The sequence below is a fragment of the Eptatretus burgeri genome, chromosome 7 (genome assembly GCF_056783735.1).
Source record: "Eptatretus burgeri isolate ZD-2024b chromosome 7, Ebu_testis_v1, whole genome shotgun sequence".
NCBI lineage: Eukaryota > Metazoa > Chordata > Myxini > Myxiniformes > Myxinidae > Eptatretus > Eptatretus burgeri.
The window spans coordinates 11,184,529-11,211,792 of NC_140967.1; the positions used below are offsets into that span (position 1 = coordinate 11,184,529).

A 27,264-nucleotide genomic window follows, 5' to 3' on the forward strand; every position below is an offset into this window, starting at 1 on the left:
AACACATTAAATGGAATAATCTTTAAATAGTAATGTGAACTTTTCAAAACTTTAAAGCAAATAACAGAATATATTTAAAAGTTCATGATAGACGCTCTCAAAAGGCACCCTCAATGTGAGGATGTGTACAGGTGTTTAGTATTTAAGGAGATCCGGATCGTTATTATAAAAGCCGCGTCCTAAAGGTTTTGGCTTCACCAGAAGAAGAACAATGCAGAGCCCTCTTAGAGCCAGCGTTCGCTACGTGAGACGCTGCAAAAAATCATTCCAAACAGGAAACTTGCTGTTTTTAAGGACGTTATAAAGGACACAAACAACAGGCACGAATAACTAATATAATGAGTTTGGTATGGTGATGTAATAGACTGGAGAAAACGGTGATTAAAACCCGGATATATATATATATATATATATATATATATATATATATATATATATATATATATATATATATATATATATATATATGTATACTTATATATATGTATATATATATATATATATATATATATATATATATATATATATATATATATATATGTATATTTATATATATGTATATTTATTTATATATATGTATATGTATATTTATATATATGTATATTTATATATATATGTATATATTTATATATATGTATATATATATATATATATATATATATATATATATATATATATATATATATATATATATATATATATATATATATATATATATATATATATATATATATATATATATATATATATATATATATATATATATATATATATATATATATATATATATATATATATATATATATATATATATATGTATTTTTGCCTTTACACCACTTTAAATGTTTATTTAAATTGAATTGTATACTTAAACACTGGAAAACACAAATCACCCTCATAAAATATCCAAAAATCTAGATACAGTATATGTTGATATGCTGTGTAGTATGAGATGGCGTGGCATGTGAGAGCGACAGTATCGGGGTGAAGAAGACTCTGCCAATATGGCAATGTAAGTACAAGCAGGCCGAATGACGCTGCATTCTATGGTGATCAATTAAAGGCCTTAATCTTCTGAACTGCCACTTAACCTCATCTTATTACGGTGTATAAGGCCATCACAGTGATGGACAAGACTAAACTCCTGAATTTTTTTTGACAATCTTTAATATCATTATCTTATTAAAATTGAAGTACTGTATATACTTGAACATATAGTCAGGCCCCATCTAGAATACTGTATGCAGTTTTGGTCACCGCAACTCAGGGAGGACATAGCTACCTGCCATAGGGAGGGTTCAGCGCAGGGCTACTAGATCGATTCCGGGCCGACTCAGCTATGAGGAGCGGCTGAAGGAGATAGGGCTTTATACACTAGAAAGGAGGCGGTTATGAGGAGATATGATAGAGATGTTTAAGATGATGAAAGGTATAGATAAAATAGGTGCAGATGAATTATTCAATTAATAGACAGTGATAGGTCCAGGGGCCATAGCCTGAGAGTAAAGAAGAGCAGAGTTAAGGCGGTAGTCAAGCAGGGGACTTTTATTCAGAGAGTAGTTAATGTATGGAATTGTCCCCCTCGAAAGGTCGTGGCAGCAGAAACAGTACATAAGTTTACATTGGAATTAGATAGATACCTGGAAGTTATGGAGATAGAGGGGTATAGGGATGTTGGCAGGACTTACAGGTATCTAGAGTATGAATGGGTGATTGTGTGCACCTGTGCAGTCTCTGGGGTTCTCGTCAAAGGGTGGTGTGTGATGTTGATGTTGTGTGTTTCTCAGTCAAGAACCACCTTTGCCCATCCCCCATCCCTGAAAAAAAGTACAAAAAAATTGCTTTTTCATTTTTATTTATTTAAATAATTGAAATAAATATATTCCCCTATTTTTGCTTTGACACCCTTGGGATATCCCTGGCCATGCCACATTGTCTCATCCACATTCCTTTCCGCATTCCCCCAATAAAATTGCGTTGTTTTGATTGATAAAATTGGTCTGGTGTTGATGTGGCCTCGGCATGAAGAGTCGAATGGCCTCCTCCTGCGTCTGGTTCCCTTGTGTAACACTGCACGGGGTATCGTGTTCTATGAACTCTCTAGTTCTTGTTTAATCAAACCGAAGACCAAGAAGGAACCCGAAGAAGTAAAGAGCAAAGATGGAGCAATCAGGAGGAACCTGGATAGGATTTGGGTTTCAGCTGCAACTCCACAACCTTCAAACCCATTCAGGAGCAGCCAAGTGACCCTTGCAGAAACATTTCTGCAAGAATTCACTTCTCCTTGGAGAGATAAATAACAAAAGAGAGAAATAGAGAGTAAAAGAGATGAATGAGAAGAAAAAAAAAAACATCTTCATTGTAGTTGTCTGCGATTACTTTTACACTCTGTTACGTTGAAGTGCACAGTTTTTCAAAATTCCAATGTGGTCATAATCAATGTGAAGCAACTCGATGCTCCCTTGTTGGCCTTTTGTTTTCTTTTGGGGATGCAAAGAAGTTGAGAAATTTTCAGAAAACAAAAAGTCGATCCTTTCTATTAGGCTGAATGGGACTTCAATGCTGCCGAGGAGTTGCGGCAATGGGTTTTGTCTCTGACAGTGACGTGGTCCAAGAACCTGTCACCTTCCTGACAACAATGGTGAAGACTGAAGATGCTGTTGACGTGAGCTGGTTCAGTTTCTGCTCCTTTCTGAGAATATGTGGCATCCATTTCGTCATTGAATGTCCTTTCCACAGCCCCTCAAAAGCAATGCAATGAATGCACTGGGGACTTGGGTATCCCCAACTCGTTCACAAGCGATGTCCTCACATAATTTCTGATTTTCCTCCAACAAAGGTTGATACTCATCACTGAAAGGTTTGTAAGGTGTGGACAACTGTGAAGAAGAACTGCGAGAATTTATAAGTGGATTCTTGGTGAGTGTGAGAGGGATGGGGTGTGCTCAACTCGAAATAGATCTTCATCTCCTTTGCATAAAAATTTTTTGCAATTGAGGATCGACGATGTCACTGCGTAAGGTGTCCTATGACCATTGAAGTCGTATGGAGGAAAACATGTCCAAGATTAATTCACTTTTGCTGATGGAAACAGGGGCACTGCATCAGTGACACAGCTGCGCTCCCAGCAATAATGCAACCAGCAGTCACAATGATGCAACCAGCGTCGCAACGGTGGGGTTTTGGTGCAATGGCGGCGTTTAGACCAGTTTTAGGGTGAGAGAGTTCAATTTAATGTTCAAATTGGGTTTAATGTTGAAATTTGTTTTTGAATTTGAGTTAATTTCAGTTGCAGGTTCAGGATTATAATGTTAAGTGTATATTGAAGTAATGGTTTGTATTGGCATTCATATTAGAGTTAGGGTTGACGTTTTACCACGTTCATGAAATGCCCGTGGGTACTGGAAGTGATGCAATTTTGTTTCACCAACGACGTAAATTCAACAACAAAATAGCCTTAATGTAAATGTTGTCGTCCGGAGAACTATCCATTGCTCGAGATGAAAGCACTGCCGTCAACAGTGAATGTATAACAGGGGAAAGTAGCTAAAAGACTTATGCAACATATAAACCATCAAAAGAAAAACGATTATTTAAATGCACCTGAGTGATACAATTTGTACTCTCAAACACATCCATTGCATGACCATCAGCACATACTTTTCCTTTTTAATCCATGATGAACCTCAGCATTATGAACTTGTGCTCTAATTAATCAGTCAAGTTGCTGCTTTGCCTGTGGCATTGCTTTAATGAGTCAAACAAAAGAGTTTGACTTTGGCCTACATTATTGGGAAGCAAAGCTAAGGTAATGCTTTTGGTATTAACCATCCATTTGAGAGCAAGAACGTCACCATAACCCTCTTATTACAACAAAGGGTGAATGCCCGAAAGGTAATCTTTGCTTTGCTTCCCACGGCAGTTATCACACCTTTGTCAACCTCCAGCTGATAAAACCTATTGCCTGATTTGTCCACTGACACAAAACGACATGAGTCCAGACAACGTCTCCTATTGCATTGCGAGTTCCCACAAGTAGACATGAGGTTCACCCTGACGATACATCATCATCATCATCATCATCATCATCATCATCATCATCATCATCATCATCATCATCATCATCATCATTATCGTCATCATCATTCCGTCGAGGTTGATGTCGTAGCACCTGATATTCTCAGCAACCAATTCTCAAAGTAATTATATCCTCATCGCTCTGGTCATCTCTCCATAAAGGGGCTGTCACACCTTGAAGTTTTAGCTAGCATATGGCAACATATCAAAATGTATGTAAAATGCTGGCGTACGCTGAACTATTGATGTTTTTTTTAAGTTTTGGGCGTATAATAACGTGTTGAACGTATGCATAACGTATTAGTAACGTACACAGAACGTTTCAATCACATATAGATAACTTATACCAATGAATGCTGAGCTTGTTGTCGGCGTTCACAACCTATGCCCAACGATAGTGTAACTTATGTATAGCGTGGCAGCGTATCGCCGATGATCACGTGGCGTAGGCTATTCATAGGCTGCGGCTCGACGATTCAAATCATAACCACACTAGACATCGAAGTGTGAAGCCGCTGTCACACCTTGACGTTTTAGCCAGCGTATGCCGACGTATGAAAAATTTGGCTAAAACGCTGGCACACGTCGAATACGTTATGGGTAAGTTTGCATACGTTGTAGTACGCTGGCTTTTTTTTCGTAGTATGCTGGCACATGTCGGAGTACGCCGAGGTGTTAGATAAATTCTCCATGCTTGAAATTTTTCGACGTATGCCAGCGTATGACTCACACGTTCCGCATAATGCTGGCCATAAGTTGTAGGCACGTTACGCGATCGTTGACACACGTCGACACACGGTAGTTGTACGTTACTCATAAGTCGAAACACGTCGACGTAATGGTTAGCGTCAGTGTTCCAGACTCCCTGTTTTTTTTTTTTCTTCGGTATGACGGTGATGTTGACACTTCAATTTCTAGTGCGGTTATGATATAATATAATTAATAGGCTGCCGCTCAACGATTTAAATCATAACCGCACTAGAAATCGAAATGTCAACATCACCGTCATACCAAAAAAGAAAGAAAAAAGAAAGAAAGAAAGAAAGAAAAAAAACAGGGAGTCTGGAACACTGACACTAACCATTACCTCGACGTGTTTCGACTTATGAGTAATGTACAAGTAACGTGTGTCGACGTGTGTCAACGATCGCGTAACGTGCCTACAACTTATGCCAGCGTATGTGGAACGTGTGTCATACGCCGAGTACGTCGAGAAATTTTCAACATGCTGAAAATTTCTCGACATACTCGGCGTATGATGACGTATGCCAGCGTACTACGATGTCTGCCAGCATACTATGATGTATGCCAGCGTGCTCTTAACGTATACAAAACTTACCCATAACGTATTCGACGTGTGCCAGCTTGGTTCGGCAAATGTTTTATACGTCGGCATACGCTGGCTAAAACGTCAAGGTGTAACAGCGGCTTCACACTTCGATGTCTAGTGCGGTTATGATTTGAATCGTCGAGCCGCAGCCTATTAATAACCTACGCCACGTGATCGTCGGCGATACGCTGCCGCGCGCTATGCATAAGTTAGACTATCGTTGGGCATAGGTTGTGAACGCCGACAACACGCTCAGCATTAGTTGGTATAAGTTATCTATTTGTGATTGAAACGTTCTGTGTACGTTACTAATACGTTATGCATACGTCCAACACGTTATTACACGCCTAAAGCTTTAAAAAAACATCAATAATTCAGCGTACGCCAGCATTTTACATACATTTTGATACGTTGCCATACACTGGCTAAAACGTCAAGGTGATATAGATGCCCCTTTAGATGCTGTAATTTTGTGCCAAATATTCTCCCTGATTCACTTCTATACACTGAAGAACTGAGTCAGATGGGGGCAATGTGTGCCGATATTGACAAGATGACTTCCCACTGTGATGAAGAGGAAACTGAACTTTGATGAATCACAAATAAGCTTGGTTTGGACAAATTGAACAAAACCATTATGATGAACAGACAAAGGAGTTTAATCTGACGGATTATTTCCATAAATAATTAACACCGCTACGTTTCATCAAACACTTGTGACTCTTCTCCAAAGGAAGTCTTCGAGATGAATTTTAATCCCCTCTCCCGAACTAAAAAAACAAAAATTATATTTAATAATTTATTATTTTCATTATTATAATCATGATTATCATTTTCTATTATTTGTCTTCTAAAGAGTCAGCTGTGTCGATTTGAACAGTTGTGAATATTAATAAACTTGATGCTCTCGGCTTACTAAGAGTGTTTCAATTGGAAGAATTTCAGGTTTTGTGCCCCTTAACCCCACATCGTGGCTCTGGTGGTACCCTAAAGCTTTAATTCCTTCCTTTTTAATGCTTTGCTATCTGCTTTGTTTTCTGTAGTAACAATAGGTAGATAATACTAACCATGTATTTTGATGATATCGAAACAATGATTGGCTACAGTGTAGATGTGTGCATACGGACACGACCAGCCTTTTAAAATTGTGAAGAGTATTAACCCCTGAAGGTTTCGGAATTATTTTAAGCTACCTCCCACCTCATGTATTCTTATTTCCTTGGTTTGGTCATTCCACAGGCCTATACGCTGGCCGGTTTGGGTTGTGGTCTTACAGAGGCTGTGGTCATCAACCCCTTTGAGGTGGTTAAAGTGCACCTGCAGGCTCAACGCACGGCCTTCGGATTGGTGAGTTGTGCACCTGGAGCGGTGGAGGGTAAATCTTCTGCTCTTCCTGGAGATATGTGCAAAGACCGAATCGTCTCTTTTTAAAAAATTTTTTTTTTAAGAATTGCGATGGTCTTTCAAAATAATTTGGCTGAAATAATATCAAGAAGTTAATCAATATGCCTTTATTTATTTACTTTAGAATACTTCATTAATAAGGAAATGCAATTCAAAAAATTGCTTTAACACTCTCCTGATGGCTGAGCATGTTGATTCTGAACCATACGGTGCCCCTTTACCATTGCTGCCTTTCTTGTTTTTTTTCCTCCAAAGTATTCCTCCCCTCTCCAACTCCCCCCCCCCCAACCCACCTTCCCATCCCAGTCTATCCCTCGCACAATCATTCATCGGACATCACTGAAAGACAGCCACTTCTGTCAGACAAGTTGCATTTTTTCAACCTTTGGTTCAGCCAATGCTCGGGGAGCGGCTGGATAAGATGTGCTTGGAAAATGTTAATTGGACAAAACCCTTTTATGACTTTTTAAAAATCCTTAAAAATGGAGCCCTACAAGAAAAAGATTGCTTCAAGCTGTTTCTTTAAACTCTATGCTCGTTAGAGAGAAATTTGGCTTCATTAGAATTCCTTTAAGGAGCGAGTCCAAAGACGACGTTGGCAAATCTTTTTGAACTCTAATCGCTTCCTCTGATTGCAGTGATAAGAGCAAAGCTTCTTGCAGTTTCATTTTGGAATCCCATTTTTAAAATGTTATCTCACAAAGACGCCCCGAGAGGACCTTTTGATCTAATTCTGCAATCCACGTACGCCAAACTATAGCGGCCGGGGTTGTTGGCCTACACTGTGCAGCTGAGCTTGACCAATATTCTTTGTGTTAAAGTCGCCGCTTTTATACAAGTACCGTGGTGACCGCCTGAGGGTTTGTGGTGTCTCGGCGGTTTGCAAACCACGCAAGCCACAATACATCAGCATCACCAGTGGATCTCCCCAGTGCCGGATTAAGCCTCGGCTGGCCCAAAGGCACATTTTGAAATTTTAGAGAATGGCCTGAAAAATTTAAATTAGATCTCGGGCTCATGGAAATGGACCCCAGACAAAAGATGAACTGATTCAAGAACAAAATATTTAATACAAAAAAAGACAAATATTTAATGTAAAAATAATTTTTGGCCCGAATTTTTGGCTGGCCCTAAGGCACATGCCTTGTCTGCCTAATGGTGAATCCAGCACTGGATCTCCCGTTAGCAGCACCCTCCCCTGCCCCCCAGGCCTATGCCTCTCTATTCGAAGCTTCGTCGCAAGCTCAATGTACTCCTTGTGGGAGGAATATTCCCCCCCAAATCCCCCACCTCATTTGCTACCCACCCTTACCCTGACCACCTATCACTACCCTGTCAAACATACGTGCCATGCTGGCTGGCAAACCTCTTCATTATATCGGTAACTCCTTCATGGTCACACTAACCTAAATATGTGTAGCTTGTTCACCAAACCTACTATACTAAATCCACGTCCTCCAGAACTCTAAATCTTACTTTTTGGAACTCCCCATGCATGATGGAAAAATAATTTGACGTATTGGGAAAGTAAAGTAAGTTTTGGTTGCTGCTATGACTGCCCACCCCCCCTCCTCCTCCTCCTTTGAATGCACATATAATGGAAATGATATGATGTGATGTGCATATTCTCGCTGACAGGGTGGTCTCGTCTCGAGGTACGCACACTCGCCTCGAAGTCCTCGAGCCTGGTCTTAAATCTCGGCCCAGGGCCCAGTAATAGACTGTCATCCCGGTGTTTCATTGGCAGGATGATTCGCCAATGCGTGTGCCGTCCCTCGGATGGACGTTAAACTGGAGTCTCATCTGCCACCATTAGTTGGTTAACATTAAAGATCTCATCGTCTCCTTCCCGCAGAGTAGGCGAGCTATTGCCAGCACCCTGGCCAAAAATTTGACTGGTTAATTGCATAAACAGCAGACACATGACAAGTCTCATTTAAAATCATACAAAGAAGAACATTTTTAGATTGGTAAATGTGAGATGAAGCCTCTGATTGAAGCATGATGGGTAGGTCATTGTTCATGTCTCTGAGACGTCATGGCCGTGCATATTATAAGGGCAGTTCCCGGTTGATTTGGATTCTAATTGCTGAACGTGCAAAAGATAGAGTTCACTAACTTTGTGCAATGATCATAAATGATGAAGACATTCAAAGGACTTCCCATGAGAAGTATGCATATCCGTCCCCACGGTTTATATGTAGATGCTATCAGGGTGCTACCACATCGCTGGGACAGGTGTGTAGGTGCAGCGGGGGAACACTTCGAGAAGTAGATGAACCTGCAACTTTCTCTATCCATCTATGTATGTATCTGTCTATATATCTATCGATTGTGATCAGGGATTTGGTCATTCACAGTCCAACGATGGCTCGTTACACGCTGTAATGAGCTCTCCTTCAACTGATATGAGCGCATATTATCACTAAATTGGATTTACATAGACGACTAAGCAATAGGACAGGTTCCAGGTAACACAAGCTGCACTTAATGCTTTCCAGGCCTTCAAACACAGTGTTTCTGGCTGGATAGCCTGGAGGTATGCACACTCTCCTCTGATCTGTCTCGCCTGGTTCGAATATATCGACCCAGCTATCAATTCAAATGCTGGTGTTCTGCATGAATCTGTGTGCTGTCCCATGGATGGATATTAAACCGAGCATCCTGTCCACAACACCTTGACTGTGAAATTCCAAGGTGGCAGTGTACGGTCGGGTCAGGAATTGATCTCAGGCTAGATAGCTGGTGAGTATGCTACTCCTGCAGAGCTGTTCTGCCAGCCCGAATGACATGGATGAAAAGATTGCAATCAAGTAAAAAAATATATATTTTGGGGGTCGTCAGATGGGACACTCGTAAAGCCGGTTGTCCTATCTTGTGATTGGATGAAACATGACAATGTCCATTTTGCTATAAATGATAACTCTTGTTGAAACATCTTAAACAACATTATCATTTTTTATCTCACCTGCAACGTAGTTCCAGGGAGCTCATGAGATAGCGCGTCGTCCGTCCGTAAACACTTGAAACTTATTCTCTCGAAACTACACACACAATTTCGATGAAACTTGACAACAACCTTCATCACCCGTGATGTACGAAAGTTGGTCTGAGGGTGTTTATTGGGGAGGGGGGGCGGTTGCCCACCAAAATAGATATTTGCAATAACATTGGTTCATTGGTACATTTTGCTGATTCCGTCGCACGTTGACTTCCTCCTCTGTATCATCATTCTACCAGGTGAGCACCCAGGGGTATTGCCCCTATTTTTTTTTATTCTTTATTCGATATCATCTCGTGTCTCGGTTTCTGATCTTGGCAGACTTTTTTGAATTTCCTTGAAGTTGACACTGATGATGTAATCAACACAATGCATCATTTGTTCACCACTCTTCAGATTTGTATTTCTCCCTTTTGATGTATCATATTCACGTTCATGTAGATGGATATTTCAAAACTATAGATTGTAGGTTAGTGTCGTTTTTGCCGTGCAAACCGGGACATTTTCGGCACTTTTTGTGTTCCTATGCAAGACTCGTTAAGTGGACGCGTTGAAGGTTTGTGGTGGAACCATTGACTCTGCACCCCGTTTCCCATCTCTGCAAAACAGCAACCCTCGACATTCTCCTGTGCCAAGGAGATCGTTCGGACCAGTGGGATTGGCTTCAGCGGTCTGAACAGGGGTTTGACGGCGACTCTGGGGAGGCACGGAGTTTTTAACATGATCTACTTTGGCTTCTACCATAACATCAAGAACCTCGCACCTTCTGTCCAGGTTTGTGGAGTCATCTTCCCCTTCTGTTTAACATTGGAATGGAAAAGGAAGACTTGGGAGGAAATTATTTAGGGAATGACGGTTACAGGTGCCATCTCAGCAAAACAACTCCGGCTTATGTTAAACTGCACATCGATAGCGGCATACATACAACCGAAACATCCCAAAGCTGAAACCATCGGATGTCTACGGGCCCGGTGATGATGGGACATGTGTCTGAAAGATGGGACGATAGCGATGCCAGGATCACATGTGGGATTACATGTAATGTGCATCATGATTTAGATATATCTGTGACTGCAAAGGCCAAAAACCTCCTAAAAAACCTGTTTTATCTTCGGCATCGGACCGTGCACTTTTCCGTGAAAACCTTTTTGAATAAATATTGTCTTTCCATACTGTCTTTTTTCACCTCTCTTTTCCGCATACCACAGCTTGAGGAAACTGTTGATGATTCAAGATGATTGTATTGAATATTTATTTGATTTTCCAGTAGATTAGAGTTGGGGTTAGGGAAATGTGGGGTTCTCCCGGAACACCTTTGGGTTGGGATAATGTGTTTTTTTTTTTGTTTTTTTTAAACCAGAATATACCTTTGGATTTGGGTAACATGCGGTTGTGGGTAATGTGGGATGTTGTCGGAATACACCTTTGAGTTGTGGGAATGTGCAAAATGTTTCAATCCAAGTTCAGATCGATCCAAAACACACAGTTCCATTGGCAGCGGGCGTCCTGTCTGCAACACCTTGACTTTGTCCAACAAAAGAGTTTTTTTTCCTCTTTTGTTGGACAAAGCAGAAACGTTCTCAGCAGGGTGTTGAACATTCTTCATGTTTATTTCTCCGGCCCTTCTTTCAGGTGGTCCTGACACGCGAGTGGAATTTCAGGTTTGGTAGTAGTGGTGCCAAACTTCCGCCACACGAAGACAGCAAACGTTGCCATTTTTGGTTTGGCAATCTTTTCTTGTGAAACTTTTGCCATAGCAGACTCCATTACGGTGGGAGAGCAATGGATGAGCGATTGCCAAGCCTGTCATCGGCCCCACCTGCCCGCTGAGTGAAGCACTGTGGGAGCAAAGGCCCCTCTTACCCACTTTGCGTGCACCAGTCCAACACCATTCTTTCCCACTCACCTCTGGCCCCCTGTCCACCCCCATTTTTTCCACCTGCATTCATCGATGCAAATAAAGAAGCTTACTTTTGAGACTGGATGATAAATTATCGTGATTGATTGAAAGTTTTGTTTTTAATCAAATTTGCCAATTGAGTTGCGGTGTGACACATGGGGCGAGAAACACTAATGAGCATGCGACGACAGCATGTCTGCTCAACTGCAAATTAAATTGCTGTTTAAACTTCTCGCATGTCATTGATGGAAGTGACAATGCAAATTTGACAATAGGCAACCCCCATGAGGTACATGCTCTCGAGTAAGCTTACATTCTCATAGCGAACAAACAGAAGTGCGAGCATAGTGTCATTTGATCATTCAGAGTGCGTTTTATGTCTTGTGAAAAATCTGTAAATGGTGAATTTAATGGAAGTACCGTACTGTACTTTTTTTTTGGAAAACATTATCAAACTCACAAATATTTTCATGGAGCATCATATCTGCATTCTCGTAAACTCATCATTACCTTCTTCCCTGCCCTTAAACGTTGTGATCCTCATGCAGAATCCCCAGCTGGAATTTCTCCGGAAGGTCCTCATTGGCTTCACAGCAGGGACTCTGGGATCCTGCATTAACATCCCGTTCGATGTGGCTAAGAGCCGCATCCAGGGACCGCAGCCGGTACCGGGGCAGATCAAGTACCGCACCTGCTTTGCTACCATCGGCACTGTTTATCGTGAAGAAGGGTGAGAGTTGTCAATCAATGCTCCGGTTTACGTTTAAAGTAAAGCTTGACATGAGAGTAAGGGGGTGTGTGTAGGTGTGTGTGTGTGTGTGTGTGTGTGTGTGTACTCAGAAACTGTTGGGACCTGGGAATGTCATGCCGGCAATATCCTCCCTCCCCCAGGCTGTCACTCCCTTCTCTGGGATGGGGTGGGATGGAGGGAGAGGGGTGTCACTCCCTCAGCAGGTGTTTTAAGCCATTATTTTAAGGGTTTTTCAAACATAACCCTCCAACAACGCAACACAAACTCCCACAAAATGCCTCACAATAAAAGTATTCAGAGTGGGGTGTGGAGGATATTTTTTGTAAAAAAAACAACAACCTGGGGATTGGGAGGGGAGGGGGGGGAGTGGTCACTCCCTACCCTGGGGATATCAATTTTACCCCTCTATGGAAACATACTTGGCAATATTTTTTTCCCAGTGCACCCTATCTCTGAGAAGGTATCTATTGTATTGCTCATGTTTCAAATCATGCTAGATTATTCAAAGAAGAACAATCCATTGTAAAATAGAAATAAATTTTAAAAACCTGTCCTGCGATACATCTCCACTCCTTATATATAGGAGGTTTATCTGCGTGTCTGTATCAGAAGAAAACTCGGACACCATTTGACGTCGAAAGACATTTAAGGGTTTTGCAAACATAAGTCCACAACACTTACTCCGACATTAAAGGTATTGACAATGGGGGGGGGGGGTGGACAATTTTTGCAAGAAATTAAATCTCAGGGATGTGGGAGTGGTGGGGATGGGATATGGAGTAAAGGGGATGATATTCTGCGTGTATTTCATCAACTTAAGGATTACGAACAGTTTTTATGCCTTATTGGCTGGAAATGATTGATTAGCTTCGTTTGATTTGACGCAGTGAAATTGTGATTGCATTCCACATACCTTGCGTCTTCCATTTCCTCGTGTCGTTAATATTAGAATTTATTTATGAATTTTTCATCTTCCCCATCCAGCATCTGATGTTCATAAAAGCGAAGCACTTCCTAGCTTTGTTCATATTTTATGTGTAAAGCATGTCATTGTTTACGCAGAGTCATGTAATCGGACATGCATACTGTGGACAAAGTGTGAGCTGGATTGTATGACTCCTGGGGCTATCAGTTGCTTGTGTGCATAACACTAATGTGCAGTTTAGCCCACCGAATGGTATCACTGCGCAAAACAACCCGGAAGGATTTTGAGCACCCCACATGAGATAAGCAAGCAGTAACTCATTCGGCAACCCAAAATAAGTTATCGTACAATCCCTTTCACCCGTCTTGTGGCCTTTCTCCTCCTTCCTTCCTTTGTCTCTCCACAGCTCATCACAGTCCGTGCGCATTTATCTAGTCACCTGTTGTTATCCTTCCAAAGTCTAAACTTTCCACTCACCTCCACTCCTTTGTCCCGCTTTCTCTCAGCCATCAAGTTTCCTCGTAGAGTCTCTCATTTCATGCCTTTCCCCCTTCGGTCCTTCAACAAGGCAGCTCACTTCCATCTCGTGTTATCTTCCATGTCCAACCCGAAATCTTCTCCCTTATCGCTACCCCTTGTCCCCATCTGCCTACAGCCTCTCACTCTGATGCTGTCTTCTTGTGTAATTTTCATGTCTGCATGTTCCCTTTCCTCACTCTATATTTGCAAAGTCATATCTCGTATAAGAGCAACATTGAGGATAAGTTAGTGAGGAGCGATGGGCGATGAGCAGCCCGATGAATAAGACGCGAGCGGTGGTCGCTCCAAATGATCTATGCAGGAGGACCACTCAAAATGCAATATGGCTGATCTCGGGGTTTGGTCGAAACGGCAGAGTTGAGTGAGGTGGGCAAGGGGAGGGGGGGGGGGTCACGTGAGATGGTGAAACTCAGACCATGTGATAACGGCTTGATTGGCATGCAGAGTAAACACATGCACTTCCCACGAACGTGACCACCGTGAAGAATGGACTTGCACGGCGATGGTGCAATCTGCACCAGGAGGTAATTCAAAAACATTATAATCAGGAAACGATTCCATAAAATGTCAGAATGGTCAGAAGACATTTTGTAACCCGACCTGTGCTATTAAAGTTTTGTCGGCTTAAGAGTGGGTTATCAGTTTAGTATTTTACAGGTTGCTGTGTGTGGAGAAGACATGTTAGGAGAACTGGAGAAAAGCAGAGAAACAAATGCCAGAGAAAGGAAAGCTTGAGAAGAAGATTTTTGCAGAATGGGGTTGGGATGGGGGTGTGACACTCTACTGACTATAAGGGCACATGAACGTATAACATAAACATCATGGCTGGATCTTGAACCGCCACCCCTTACCCTGACGTCTCATGTTTAACAATACATGTGAAAATGGTTTTATTAACACCCATTCCCCCCCCCACCTCTTTTCTCTTTTCACCCCTTTGTATGCATGTAATGTATTGATGGTCCCTTGTCGCTCGAATACATCAAAGGAACTTATTATCTACTTGTCAAACACAACTGGAGCTGTTTTTATTGGTTCAGATAAGAGATGTTTTTGATTTTCGTTCAAATCAGATTATCATTCTGTGTGTATCTGTATTTTCTCGTAAAAAGCAACCACATGTTGCCTGTTTTTGAATGCTGCTGATAAAAGCAGTCTGTCATGACGTCATCAAGGGTTCTACACATCATCGTGCAACCTTCGTCCACAGGTGTTCAGCGTAATTCGTGATGAACGTCCCTTGTTTCACCCATTACATCTTTACTTACTCCTTCGTCCCCCCCCCACCCCATCTTCCTCCCCTCCTCCCTCACTCCCCTCTGCCCCCAGATATTTTGCGCTGTACAAAGGTTTGCTGCCAAAGATCATGCGCCTGGGGCCAGGTAACATGGTGTTTGCACTTATGCTGTTTCATTGGGTTTGTGCTCGCGACTGAGTGTCAGATTCCCCCCCCCCCCCCACACACACACACACACACACACACACACACACACACACACACACACACACACACACACACACACACACACACACACACACACACACACACACTCTCAACTTACTCTGCCTCCGGCTGCATTCACACTCAGCATTTTGACAAATACGAAAAAATCTACATTTCAGCCTTTGGTACAAGATACATTTTGATTTGCACTGGTGTGGTCGGACATATCATGTTCAAATGGCTTTGTTGCTTCCAAGGAAGATTCTTATTGGAGCCAGTTTTAGGAAAAAGCAATTTAAGGACTCTTCCTTCCATTGACTCTGCACTGTCAGTATAGAAATTTTATTTTCACACATCTATCTCTCTCTCTCTCTCTCTGTGTCTCTCTCTCTCTCTCTCTCTCTCTCTCTCTCTCTCTCTCTCTCTCTCTCTCTCTCTCTCTCTCTCTCTCTCTCTCTCTCTCTCTCTCTCTCTCTCTCTCTCTCTCTCTGTCTCTCTGTCTCTCTGTCTCTCTGTCTCTCTGTCTCTCTGTCTCTCTGTCTCTCTGTCTCTCTGTCTCTCTGTCTCTCTGTCTCTCTCTCTCAACCCCCTCCCCCCCACCAACCTCTTCTATATCCTCAACCACAATAAGTCCAACCCTTCCTGGGAGCTTGTTTGCAACAGTCCACCTGGCTTGCCATGTGCCAACACATTGTTGTACAAGACCTTCTCATGATCTATAAAGCAATTCACAGCCTAACCACGAGTTACATGGCTGCTCTCTTTTTATTCTTCTCTTTACACGAGTGAGACTCATGGAAGAGCAAAGTATAGATCTTAGAGTGGAACAAACATCAAGGGAATGAACGAATAGGTAAAGAGGAGAAGGAGGAAGGGAGGAAATACTGAAACGAGAAAGTAAGACAGTTTGGTATGGAAAGGTTTATGGGGGTAATCAAGATCATTGGTCAGAATAGGGGATGACAGGAGATGGTTGTGCACTGCGCGCTTTGAAACTTGGAGGGAAGAGTGAGACAGTGGAAGGTGGTTATCAGGAGGTTTTTTTTGTTTTCTCAACTTATGGCCCATCCTGTTCTTTCTACTCAGGAACATCAGGTTGCTTTCCACTTTCAAAACAAGAATCAATTCCTTTGGGAATCATGTTTTCCTCAAAATGCACTCCTTTTCTTCCAATTACAATGCAGCCTGCTCATCTCCTTCTTCTTTCGAATCAGCTCACTTATCTGGGTACGGAAGCTTTTGTATAACGGAAATGAATTTTCATCTTTGGTTTCCAAAATTCCAAATTCCTGCCACCTTCAGTCGAACGTCATGTCTGGCCAGCCGGTTCGGGAAAAACTTGGGCCCAAAATAAACTTTCCCGAGCCGACTGCACGACAAGATGGGAATAATTTGGCCCTTTAAAGAAGTAGTAATCGTCGTAGTGTAATCTTTAGTTTGTAAGTGATTTGGGGTGGTTTCCATTTGGAAGCTCTCTTTTTATTTGATTTGATTCTGACTGGTTTTGAATAAATAGTTCAAGGACATACTTCAAATAAACTCAGTTGGCCTTGTGAAGTACATCTTCATTTTTTATTTTTACAAGACAAGTAATAATGATAATACAAGACATTCTCTTCGCGCCATAAAGGCACATCGGGCTGTCGAGGCAGTTTCATTGGTAAGGAGTACAGTCCTGGACGGGTCGCGACTCCGACGCAGGTTACCCCAAATTGTTATTACCCCAGTACATTGGCACTCATTTCGCTGACCTCGGAAGGATGCCAGGCTGAGTCAACCCTACCTGGTGTTAATTCAGTGGAAGGGGCTCCAACTCAGGACCCTGAGGTCCCAAGCCAGCCACCTTAATCGCTAAGCCAACACCAGGTTTACACAAGACAACTATAGAGGTTTTAACTATTTAGATATTTTAGAAATCCTCCAAAGTTCATGGAGAACCTTCTAGATAAAAGAAAAGCAGTGGAAGGACAAATTCCCACCAGATTATATGTTCATTTTTTTTGGAAAAAACGAGGGGGTTGGGGGGGGAAGCGAAAGGGGATATTGTAATCAGTTCCGTCAAGTCAAGCTATATCATCCAAACACTTGAGCAGAAATTCACCAAACATCACCACGTGGCACGAAGGTGCAACAGCATTATCATTGTTCGCCCTGCACTCTTGGGCAAGCTCAAAAGTTCATTTCATACTAAAATATTCAAATTCAAAAGTTCAAAAAATACTAAAAAAAATGCAATTATGACACGCTTCAAATATGTGACGATTTTTTGGGATTTGACCCCCGGTTCAGGCCCCAGGCTTGGCATTACAGGGGTCAAAACGGAATAATTTTTAAACTCAAAATTTGATCTTGGCTCATTCCTGGTGGAACTTTTTTTGCCATCATTCATTTATGCATCAGGTGGAAAGCATTAGTGGTGCAAATTAGCATAACAATTGTGCATTTTGTGAGGAAAGCACCAAATTTGGCACACTAGTAGCCTATCATATTATGAACAGATTTGGATATTGGGCCATCTCAAAATTTTTGATGGCAGTGGAAAATGGCTGCCACAGCCATCAGCGGCTGAATTTGAGATGGCCCAATATCCAAATCTGTTCATAATATGTCAGGCTACTAGTGTGCCAAATTTGGTGCTTTCCTCACAAAATGCACAATTGTTATGCTATATTTAGCTAAGTTGCCCCACTACATGGGGATCTGTGATGGCGTGCCATCGATTTCGCTCTCGTTTGACACTGTTTTGAACACACTTTACTTTGTGCCATCATGCTCGTTTGGAACATTTTCGCTTCACGTTGTTGTTTTTTTGAGAGTAAGTGCACCATAATTGGTTCGTCACTCGAGGAGAAGCTTGCTGCTGTCACTTGTGAAAAATGGTGTAATTTCGAAGTCCAGAACACCTGTGCTGTAAAAAGGTAGCTTGTTGCGACTCGGCACACTTCAATTTCTCTTACATCAATGTTGGCAGGTGGAAGAGGCTTCAGTCCATGTTAAAGAATGATATCGTTGCCATCTCAAGATTTATGCTGCAGGATTTCAACGTTTTTCTCATTTGAAGCAGCCTTGTAGGTTATTTTACTGAAAAGTGTGTTTGGTTCTATTTACGGCAACATCTTGACTTGTTTACAGTAAATCAGCAAGATACAGTAATGAACACGCTGTAAAATTAAAGATCTGGTGAGGGTCCAGATTCAAAGAGAAATTAGCTCAGATGAATGTCATCAATATATGAGTGTTGATGTAGTCAGACCCTGTTGCAAAAATGTCAAGTGTGCTAAGGAGCTATCTCACCTCTGCAAATCTCAAAGCTGCACCTTCCCTGGGGAAGTGCTTACTTCAGACTGAGTGTAGATGGAGTGGGCATCAAACGAGATGGGTTTGGGACCCATGCTTTTGAGAAAAAAAAGACAACATACATGCAAACAGCAGGTGTTGTGTGGAATGGGAGAAGGGGGGGGTGGAGGGATAGGGGGAGGACCCAGAGCTATCCTAGGTTGTCATCTAGCCTTAGGTTCACAAATGGCTGGTTGAGGGAGTTATGAACATAAACATCAACATCAACACATGAGCATCAGTAAGACCTGCACAAATTATACAGCAAAATGCCAAGGAATACATGAGAATGACCTGAAGAATTGCCAAAGAAGAAGAGCAAGAAGGGTAGTTTAAAGAGCTCCAGGAGACTGGGGTTGAAGGAAGTCATTGAGTATATGTGGGAAAAGGAAGACGATGAAAGGTTCATGGAATAGTAGAAGTGAAAGTGGTGAAAGCCGAGTAGGAGAAGCTCTTCTATGCAAGTGAGAAATGTGCGTTTCGTTTCGGCTTGAAAGTGGTGTTATGAAGAGCCAAGAGCTTATGTAAGAGCCATTGGATAAAGGAATTGAATAAAGGAGGAGAATGATTTCAAAACTTTGGTATTTTTAAGAAAGGAGGAAGAGAGCTGGAATAAGAAGGGTTGCAAGATGAAACTGTTGAATAATTGGATCCCAAATAATGCATTATTCAATTGGTTATGGATGGGAGAGGCATCTCAAACGGGATGTATGTACATTTGTATACATGTGCACATGGATATAGTGTGCATATATATGTATGTATGTATGTATATGTATATGTATATATTGTATGTATATGTATGTATGCATGTATCTATATGTGTATATGTATGTATGCATGTATCTATATGTGTTTTTGTATGCATGGATATATATATATATATATATATATATATATATATATATATATATATATATATATATATATATATATATATATTCAGCCGTCCCCCCTTTATCGCGGGGGTTACGTTCCAACCCCCCCACCCACACGATAAGTGAAAATCTGTGATGAATGGATGCCTCTCCAAAAATGCCTAAAATTGGCTATTTTTTGTTATAGTTTAAGCCTTAAAATACCCTCCACACAGTTTAATTCTGAGAAATGCGTCGTTAAGCGACGTCGTCATTGTGCGAACATCATAGATTTTCGAACATCATGTACTTGTACAAACATAGACACCTCAGCTATATGGTATAGCCTATTGCTCCTCGGCTACAAACCTGTACAGCATGTTACTGTACTGAATACTGTCGGCAATTGTAACACACATCCAAGAGAGACGGAAGACGCGTTAGTTTTACCTTTGTGCTGTTCATGACGGCCATCGGTGTTGTTAGCAGTAGCTTACAATCTCCTCTCGCATCGATTATCGAAAGATGTATAAATGGCGTTTGGATTTTATAAATACGTAGTGCGATTGTTTGAACAACATGAAAAGCTTCACCAAAAACAAATTTGTGTTTTAATGTCGACTAAGAACAACGATTTATTCGCGGAATTCTTCAATTTAAAGGTAATTTACTTGCCAGAAGGTAAACGTGCAAACATTGGTTCAGTTTGAAAGCTGATTTCCTTGAATCCCGATTTAGCACGACCCTATTTTTTTTTTAGCGATGACATTTTATGGACCTCAACGATCGCATTATAACAGGGCCACACTGTCGTTTATTATCATTATTAGGTATTATGTACTGTACATAATTGTATGTGCTATCCTGTACTTATACGACTGGCAGCGTTACGACGGCTACGACATCACTCGATGATGGGACTTTTTCAGCTCCATTATAATTTGATGGGACCACCGTCGTTGATGCGATCCGTCGTTGACCTGAACGTCGTAAAGCGGCGCATACTGTATATTATTACCGCGATATACCGGGGGAATCCGCAGAAAAAATTGGTTAGGTTCCAAGGGAAAACCCGCGATGAACCGGGGGCGCGATAGGTGAACCGCGATATAGTGAGGGACGACTGTATATACATATGTATGTATATGTATATGTATGTATGTATTCATATATATATATATTTATAGATGTATGTATATGTACTATGTGTGTGTGTGTATATGTATATGTATATATATATATATATATATATATATATATATATATATATATATATATGTATATGTATATATATATATATACATGAAGAGCAATGAAAGGACTGAAGGATGCAACAATGAAGGAAACAACGCAATGAGGAGAGACATCTCAAAGACAAAATGTAGTGACTTCCGATATTGTGCAAGAAACAAAAACACCAATCGCAACACTTTGAGCAAAAATAAATAAATAACCATCATTCTTATTTTTAGTATAATTGCAGAAAACATTATGATACATCTTCTGCCTTGCTCTTAACATACATGAACAACATGGTCACCTTCTTGGAAAAGCACCACACCTCCATTTTGGGATAATCCGTTTCTCTGTCAAACAATCTCACATCTTTCAGTAAGACTATTTGTAACCGATTCTCTTTCTCTCCCTTCTGACTTGGAGAGGATCGACAACTGGGTAACCACTTGAAACATGACCTTCTATCCAGGAAGGACTTTTGTGCTCACTCTATACCTCAGAAAAAAAAACTGTCACAAACCCCAGCCTATCCTTTTCTGAGTTGTTGCCAAGAGAGAATGTTGGTGTGAAGCCTTTTGGATTCGCTGTCAAACGCAACTTGTTTTCATTCAGCTTCCGACAGTCATCAGCGCCGACAAACTGTCTGGCATTCCAAACATCTTCTTCACACTCTTCAACCCTTAAGAGCATTCAAGGCTTTCATCTGCAATGCAATGGATTAAGTTTCTCCACTTTTTCATTCTTCCACTGTCTGTGAATATTCAGTTGTTGTACTGTACTGCCTTTTTTACATTATTTTTGAAATTACACTCCACTCATGTCAACTGGGATGGATCTCTTTAATCTCAGAGCACAACTGTTGTGAGATATACGTATGCATCACTGCAAATCATGAACATGCAATTCATCGTGTTTGTGCATTTACAGGGAAATAGATGGCCTGCTGAAGATATGAAATCTTTGAAAGGGTGAAATTAAAGTTAATTAAAAGGGTCCTATAACACAGGTTATAATCAGTGTGAACTTTGGCCCCATAACACAGGTTATAATCAAGGTGACCTTGGGTCCATTTTTTCTGGATATCTAAAACGGGGACATGTTAAATGTTCATATTGAACAAGTACCCACTGTAATTAACTTGGCCCACTGTTTGAAACGTTCATTAAAGAAGCTATTTGCAACTTTTTTCCTTTTACACGTAATTTAAATCCTTGTCATACGAGAGCCGTAAGACATTGTGTGCACGCCATATGTGTATTTGAATCTGCATTATCATTTTCAAACGTTATTCAGAAGCACATTTTGGTTCAATTTTATAAACAAATTTTGCTTTCTCTAGTGCTGAATGATCTCTGTAACTATTCCAACATTTCATGAAGATCGGTCGTCGTTGTGTAGCAGGTGTTTTGCTTATTTAACAAGGAGAGGGATACATTTGCACTTTTCACCTGCTGGGTTCTCCAAATGAACGACTTGCATTTGGAAAACCTGTTTCGTGCATGATACGAGAGTATCTGTGTGTAAACGGATTTGAACCAAGTAGAGTTGAACCCACTGGAAAAGCCGTGATAGAACCTCAGTTTTGCCTTTTGGACATTTGTTGTGGTGGAGCTGATGGGACAACTCAGAGATAGCATGCTCACCTTTGACCTGTTTAGTGTAGGTTTGATTCCTGACTTAATTATAAACCTTCATCTGGGTGTTTCATAGACGACGCAGGCATCGGCGAGTACTCTGCCCATCAGAGGGGATGTTGAGCAAGAGTTCCTATCTACCAATGTTCCGTGGTGAACTTTGAAGATTCTATCTGGACAGACTGAGGATTAGTGCTGGGTGAAAGGGGAGGGTGGGGGGAGGATGGTGAAGTGGAGGAAGAGGTGGAGGGGAAGAAAGAGGATGGTTCTCAAGACGGCTTGAGAGAAAAAGCATATCGATGAGATGGCCCTATATCTGTGCCTGAGGACTAAGGTGAGAGGGTCATTTCTGTGATCATAAAGGCACGTCAGGAGTTATGATCAATTAAATGGATGACAGTGTGGAAGAGCTAGCACCTTGAACCAAGCCAATTACAAACAAACAAGTAGTGAAATGTTTGAGAGATAACCCTGGTCACCCACATGACAGACTGAGCTGTTACCTCTGCACAAACTGTCTCCCCAAAGAAGAAAATCACTAAAGTTTCTACTTTATCATATTTTACGAAAATGAAATCAGACCAGTTTTAAGTATATTTAAAAAAAAAAAAAGAACATGGTTCAAAAGGTGTTTCAAAATGATCAATCCACGGACAATGATGTTGAGATGTTGAACCGGGATAATAGTTCTCTGTCATTTTCAAGATCCCTGTGTATCGCCTTTCGTTCATTACGAGGTTGTCGAAGTGGAAGTGCTTATTGAAGTTACTAGGCATGCATACTGATCTCTTCGCTGACGGGTTTAATGAAAAGACAGCATGTCGCACTTCACAAACATATTGCTTGTCTATCTATGCATCACATTGAGGATGTAAAATGAAGTGAAATGCGAAAAAAGGATCTTTTATAACATTTAGTTGTTGTTGTTGTTGGCTGTAAGCTGTTTCAATGTATAATGTTTTTTCTATTGCTTCGAGAAGTATTGCTATGTATAATTTTGTGTGTTCCTTGTGCGTCCATCATGCTTTAATCTAAAGGGTTCCTGCTGCCGTAGAATAATTAAAATGGTACCATTGGAACTACTCCATTGAAGCTACAGGTATTTCTTCTTCCTCTTCTTCAATCCCAGAAAGGTGGGCTTTTGAAACGGGCTTTCTTATGATTAAATGGACACAAATTTTGTGCTCAGTAAATCAAGTATTAGCTTTATATTCCGGTACCATCTTTATATTCCGACGACAGCAGGAACCCTTCAGAATAAAGCGCGATGGACACTCAGATGGACGCTTCTCCTTTCAGTAATAGATGATGCAAAGTTTAATTGAAGTTGTGTTGCATGAGTTTAATATGTTTTATTTGTCGTGTAGGTGGTGCTGTGATGCTTCTCGTGTACGAATATGCATTCGCTTGGCTCCAGGCAAACTGGTGAATCTGGGCACCACGGATCTTATCCCTTTGGAAAGCCAAAAGTAGGTCTGTGAAACGCATAGTGCATCACATCCACCTCGTATATTCATTCGGCATCATAAACACGACATGACCAAAAGTTTTGGGACAGGAAGGAATGTTACAAATTTGCAAATGTTTATATTCAATTTGATACAGGGTGTGTTGCCCCACCTTCGGCATGAAGCACAGCTTGTTCTCCCATCGCACACACTTTTTACCTAATGGTGGTGGGCATGAGGGCCATTCAAAGAGTTATCGGAATGGGATTCTCTCGATAGTCCAAGAAACACCAACGTAATTTAGTTTGCAATATACAGTTCAAGTTTTGAGAATTGGCACAACAAAAAATTATATCCTTCCTAATTATTTATACTTGGATTTTGAAAAATAAAAAGGCGTTTCTTGGGCAAGTATAAGTATCTGGTTCCGGGAAGTTTATGAAAGCCTTTGTATCATGCCAAATGTTCAAGACTGAATCGTGTTCTGGCTCTCGGCCATCTTTGCAAGACCTCACCCCCCCCCCCACCCCCTCCAAGTGGTTCTATTTTGTTTAAATCAGGTGTCTGTGCCGCTCACTGCAGATTTGTAACGTTGTTGTCTTTGAGTAAATTCCTAGCACACACAGCAGTATGGAAACGTGTGTTTTCATGATGGAAGACTTAAGGATTCCTCATTGTGGTACTCCATCAAAGCCGATAGTAATGAATTGTCCAAAGCGTCTACTTGTAAAGCACGTGGGAAAATTTGCACCTGCTCGTTGGGAGGATTTGTTTAAAGCTTTGCATGCCTGTTTGTCTGTCTGTGCACCAAGTCTTTCCAAAGCGTCACTTCTGTGGAAGCAGTTTCTTGGCTATAGTGTTACAATCCTGGATGGGTTTCCACTCCAATACGGGATACTCGAATGACAGTGCACAAATTTGGAATTCCGGGTGCTGGTGATTGCTCACCTACTCTTCGCAAATGACACCGTGAGAGCTTTAACATCCACCAACTAATGTTGTTGGAAGAGATGCCCAAGGTGCCCACATTGATGCTTCACCCTCCCTGTCAAACACCAGGATGAGAGTTTATAGCTGGGTTGGGATTCAAACCCAAGCGAAACAGCTCAGATGCGAGTGTGCATACCTCTTGAAAATCCTGCCAGTCAGCACAAATTTTGAGTGCACTGTCCGAAACATTGTCACCATAGTTTCTTATGAGCAACTGTCAAATGATGAAAGGGAATATTACAGCAGATTATCAAGTTTGTCCAAAACCATAATTCAACCTTAGTTAGCCGTTTCACCTCCGGATACAATGTTATAATAAGTGCACATCTTTGGAATGGGTTTTTCGACACTTTTATGAAGTCAATGATTGTATGATTCTCGACTTGTGCACTGCAGAATGAATGTCTAATTTTACGATTTATCAAACACCGTGACTTATCAAACGTGTTATCTTTTATCCTATGTTACTGGAAATATCTACAAAGAGATTACAAAATTGTAGCATTATAAATTTATCATAAAGATTGACTATTGTAATAAAGTATGCATGTTTGAAAATTTTCATACATTGTGAAAAAAATATTTTACAAACAACATAATAAAGGAAATTTTGATGCACAATGAAAAAGTGCATTTGTGTTTTTTGATAAAAAAAAAACACACACACACACACAAATATATTTATGCAGTGAAAATTGGGTGTTTGGGTTAATTGAAACACCTCTTAATTAATGGCCTTATTTAATTATGTCCTTTATCAGGTGCATACTCAACCACCACTCTCGATGGGATCTAAAGGCGCATCCTGGGTTACCTCGCTGGGGTTAGTTAGAAATACAATGTCACAATGCCTCGAGTTAGAACAGGCCACAATGGTTTATTAATGATAAAGCGCTCAAAATATTTTTTTGTCCACTTTCCTCGCTGATATCATTGAATGCCTGTTCGTAATCGCTAAGAATCGCCGTATACATCACTTTTGTAAGTGCTATAGTTTTTAACTTAGAACCTTGGAGTGATTTCATGCATTATATGATGCGATTTTCTACGATATACTCTCACAGACTAATTCAAGCATCTCCTCTTCTTCTTTCGGCTGCTTCCGTTAGGGGTCGCCACAGCGGATCATCCGTATGATCCGCATAGTGATTTGGCATATGTTTTTTACGCCGGATGCCCTCCCTGACGCAACCCTGGTCGCCTCTTACGACACAGGGATATGGTACACCTATTTTCTAACCGGGGTATACACCGGCCCAGTATACTGGTACTCATTTCGCCGACCTCGGAAGGATGACAGGCTGAGTCAACCCCCTGGCGTGTTAATTCAGTGGCTCAATGGGGCTTGAACTCAGGACCTCTTGGATCCCAAGCTGCTGCCCTAACCACTGCGCCAACACCAGGGACTAATTCAAGCATATACTAGAAATATAATTTGAGTTTGGAGGATTGGATCACGTGGATTAAATAACCCAAAATCTGGAGTGAAATCTGAAAATGTTAAGAAATCGGCGATGTTTAGTTCTTTGAGCGTATGTGACATTACCAATCAGCTTACTATCACTTGCTAAGCCAGATGTTCCTTATCGACCGTTTAATTGGAGTGCTTGCTTGAGTGCTTAAGCCACTTGCCGAGCGCCCTACAATCTATAGCGGTACAGTTCATGTCCTGATTGGGATGTACAGTCAGCAGTTGCTGTACCAGGTAGAGGTGGACTCCCCATTGACGGACCTCTGGTAGCTTGTACATGTTGCTGCGTTTAAGCCTGGGGAGTAACTGCTGAAATCTATCTGTCCGGGTTCTTTCCGACATTGTTCTTTGTTCCTTTCACATTTCTGTGTTAAAATTTTTTTCACAATTCTCTTTGTTCATTCAAATTCGTGCTTTTTTCATCTCTTTTACTCTCTATTCCTCTGTTTTGTTATCTATCTCTCGAAGGAGAAGTGAATTCTTACAGAAATTTTTTTTGAAGGCTCATTTGGCTTCTCCTGGATGGGTTTGAGGGTTTTGGAGAAGCAGCTGAAACCTGAATCCCATCCAGGTTCCTCCTGATGACTCCATCTTTGCTCTTAACTTCTTCGGGTTCCTTCATGGTCTTCCGTTTCATTCAGTACATATAGAGCACGCATGGACGTTGTTACATATGAGTAGATTTGGATCTGTAAAGGCACTCTCCATGAATACGTGTGCATGCTTGGTTATGGGCGCCGTAGTGGCAAAGTTTCATTCCGTATCTTATGGAGGTTTTAACTTTTAACTTCAGCAGCATAAGAGCGATCACGTTTTCCTTTGTCCTCATGACTGTTTCGAAAGCAGTTGGTTATTTTATATTAACCGGTTTTCCTATACAAAGGTTATATGGTGCCGATAAAAAGTTTACACTCCCCTTT

The 27,264-nt window shown here is 41.1% G+C and overlaps 1 protein-coding gene and 1 long non-coding RNA gene across 4 annotated transcripts in view; one reads left to right on the forward strand and one right to left on the reverse strand.

Moving 5' to 3' along the window:
- LOC147022667 (uncharacterized) overlaps positions 1–9,919 on the reverse strand; it is a 28,044-nt gene extending 18,125 nt beyond the window's left edge. The window contains exon 1 of the long non-coding RNA XR_015059841.1: positions 9,780–9,919. This is a non-coding gene — a long non-coding RNA (uncharacterized LOC147022667). The remainder of the gene's footprint in view (positions 1–9,779) is intronic.
- SLC25A21 (solute carrier family 25 member 21) overlaps positions 1–25,501 on the forward strand; it is a 171,176-nt gene extending 145,675 nt beyond the window's left edge. For 2 of the 3 annotated variants that reach the window (XM_085887439.1, XM_085887441.1), the window contains 5 exons: positions 6,647–6,754; positions 10,422–10,586; positions 12,261–12,442; positions 15,258–15,310; positions 23,803–25,501. In XM_085887439.1, the coding sequence (XP_085743565.1) occupies positions 6,647–6,754; positions 10,422–10,586; positions 12,261–12,442; positions 15,258–15,310; positions 23,803–23,864 (570 nt within the window). In that variant the 3' untranslated portion in view covers positions 23,865–25,501. The remainder of the gene's footprint in view (positions 1–6,646; positions 6,755–10,421; positions 10,587–12,260; positions 12,443–15,257; positions 15,311–23,802) is intronic. The other variant, XM_085887440.1, reaches the window with a different exon arrangement.
- Positions 25,502–27,264: the final 1,763 nt, after the last annotated feature.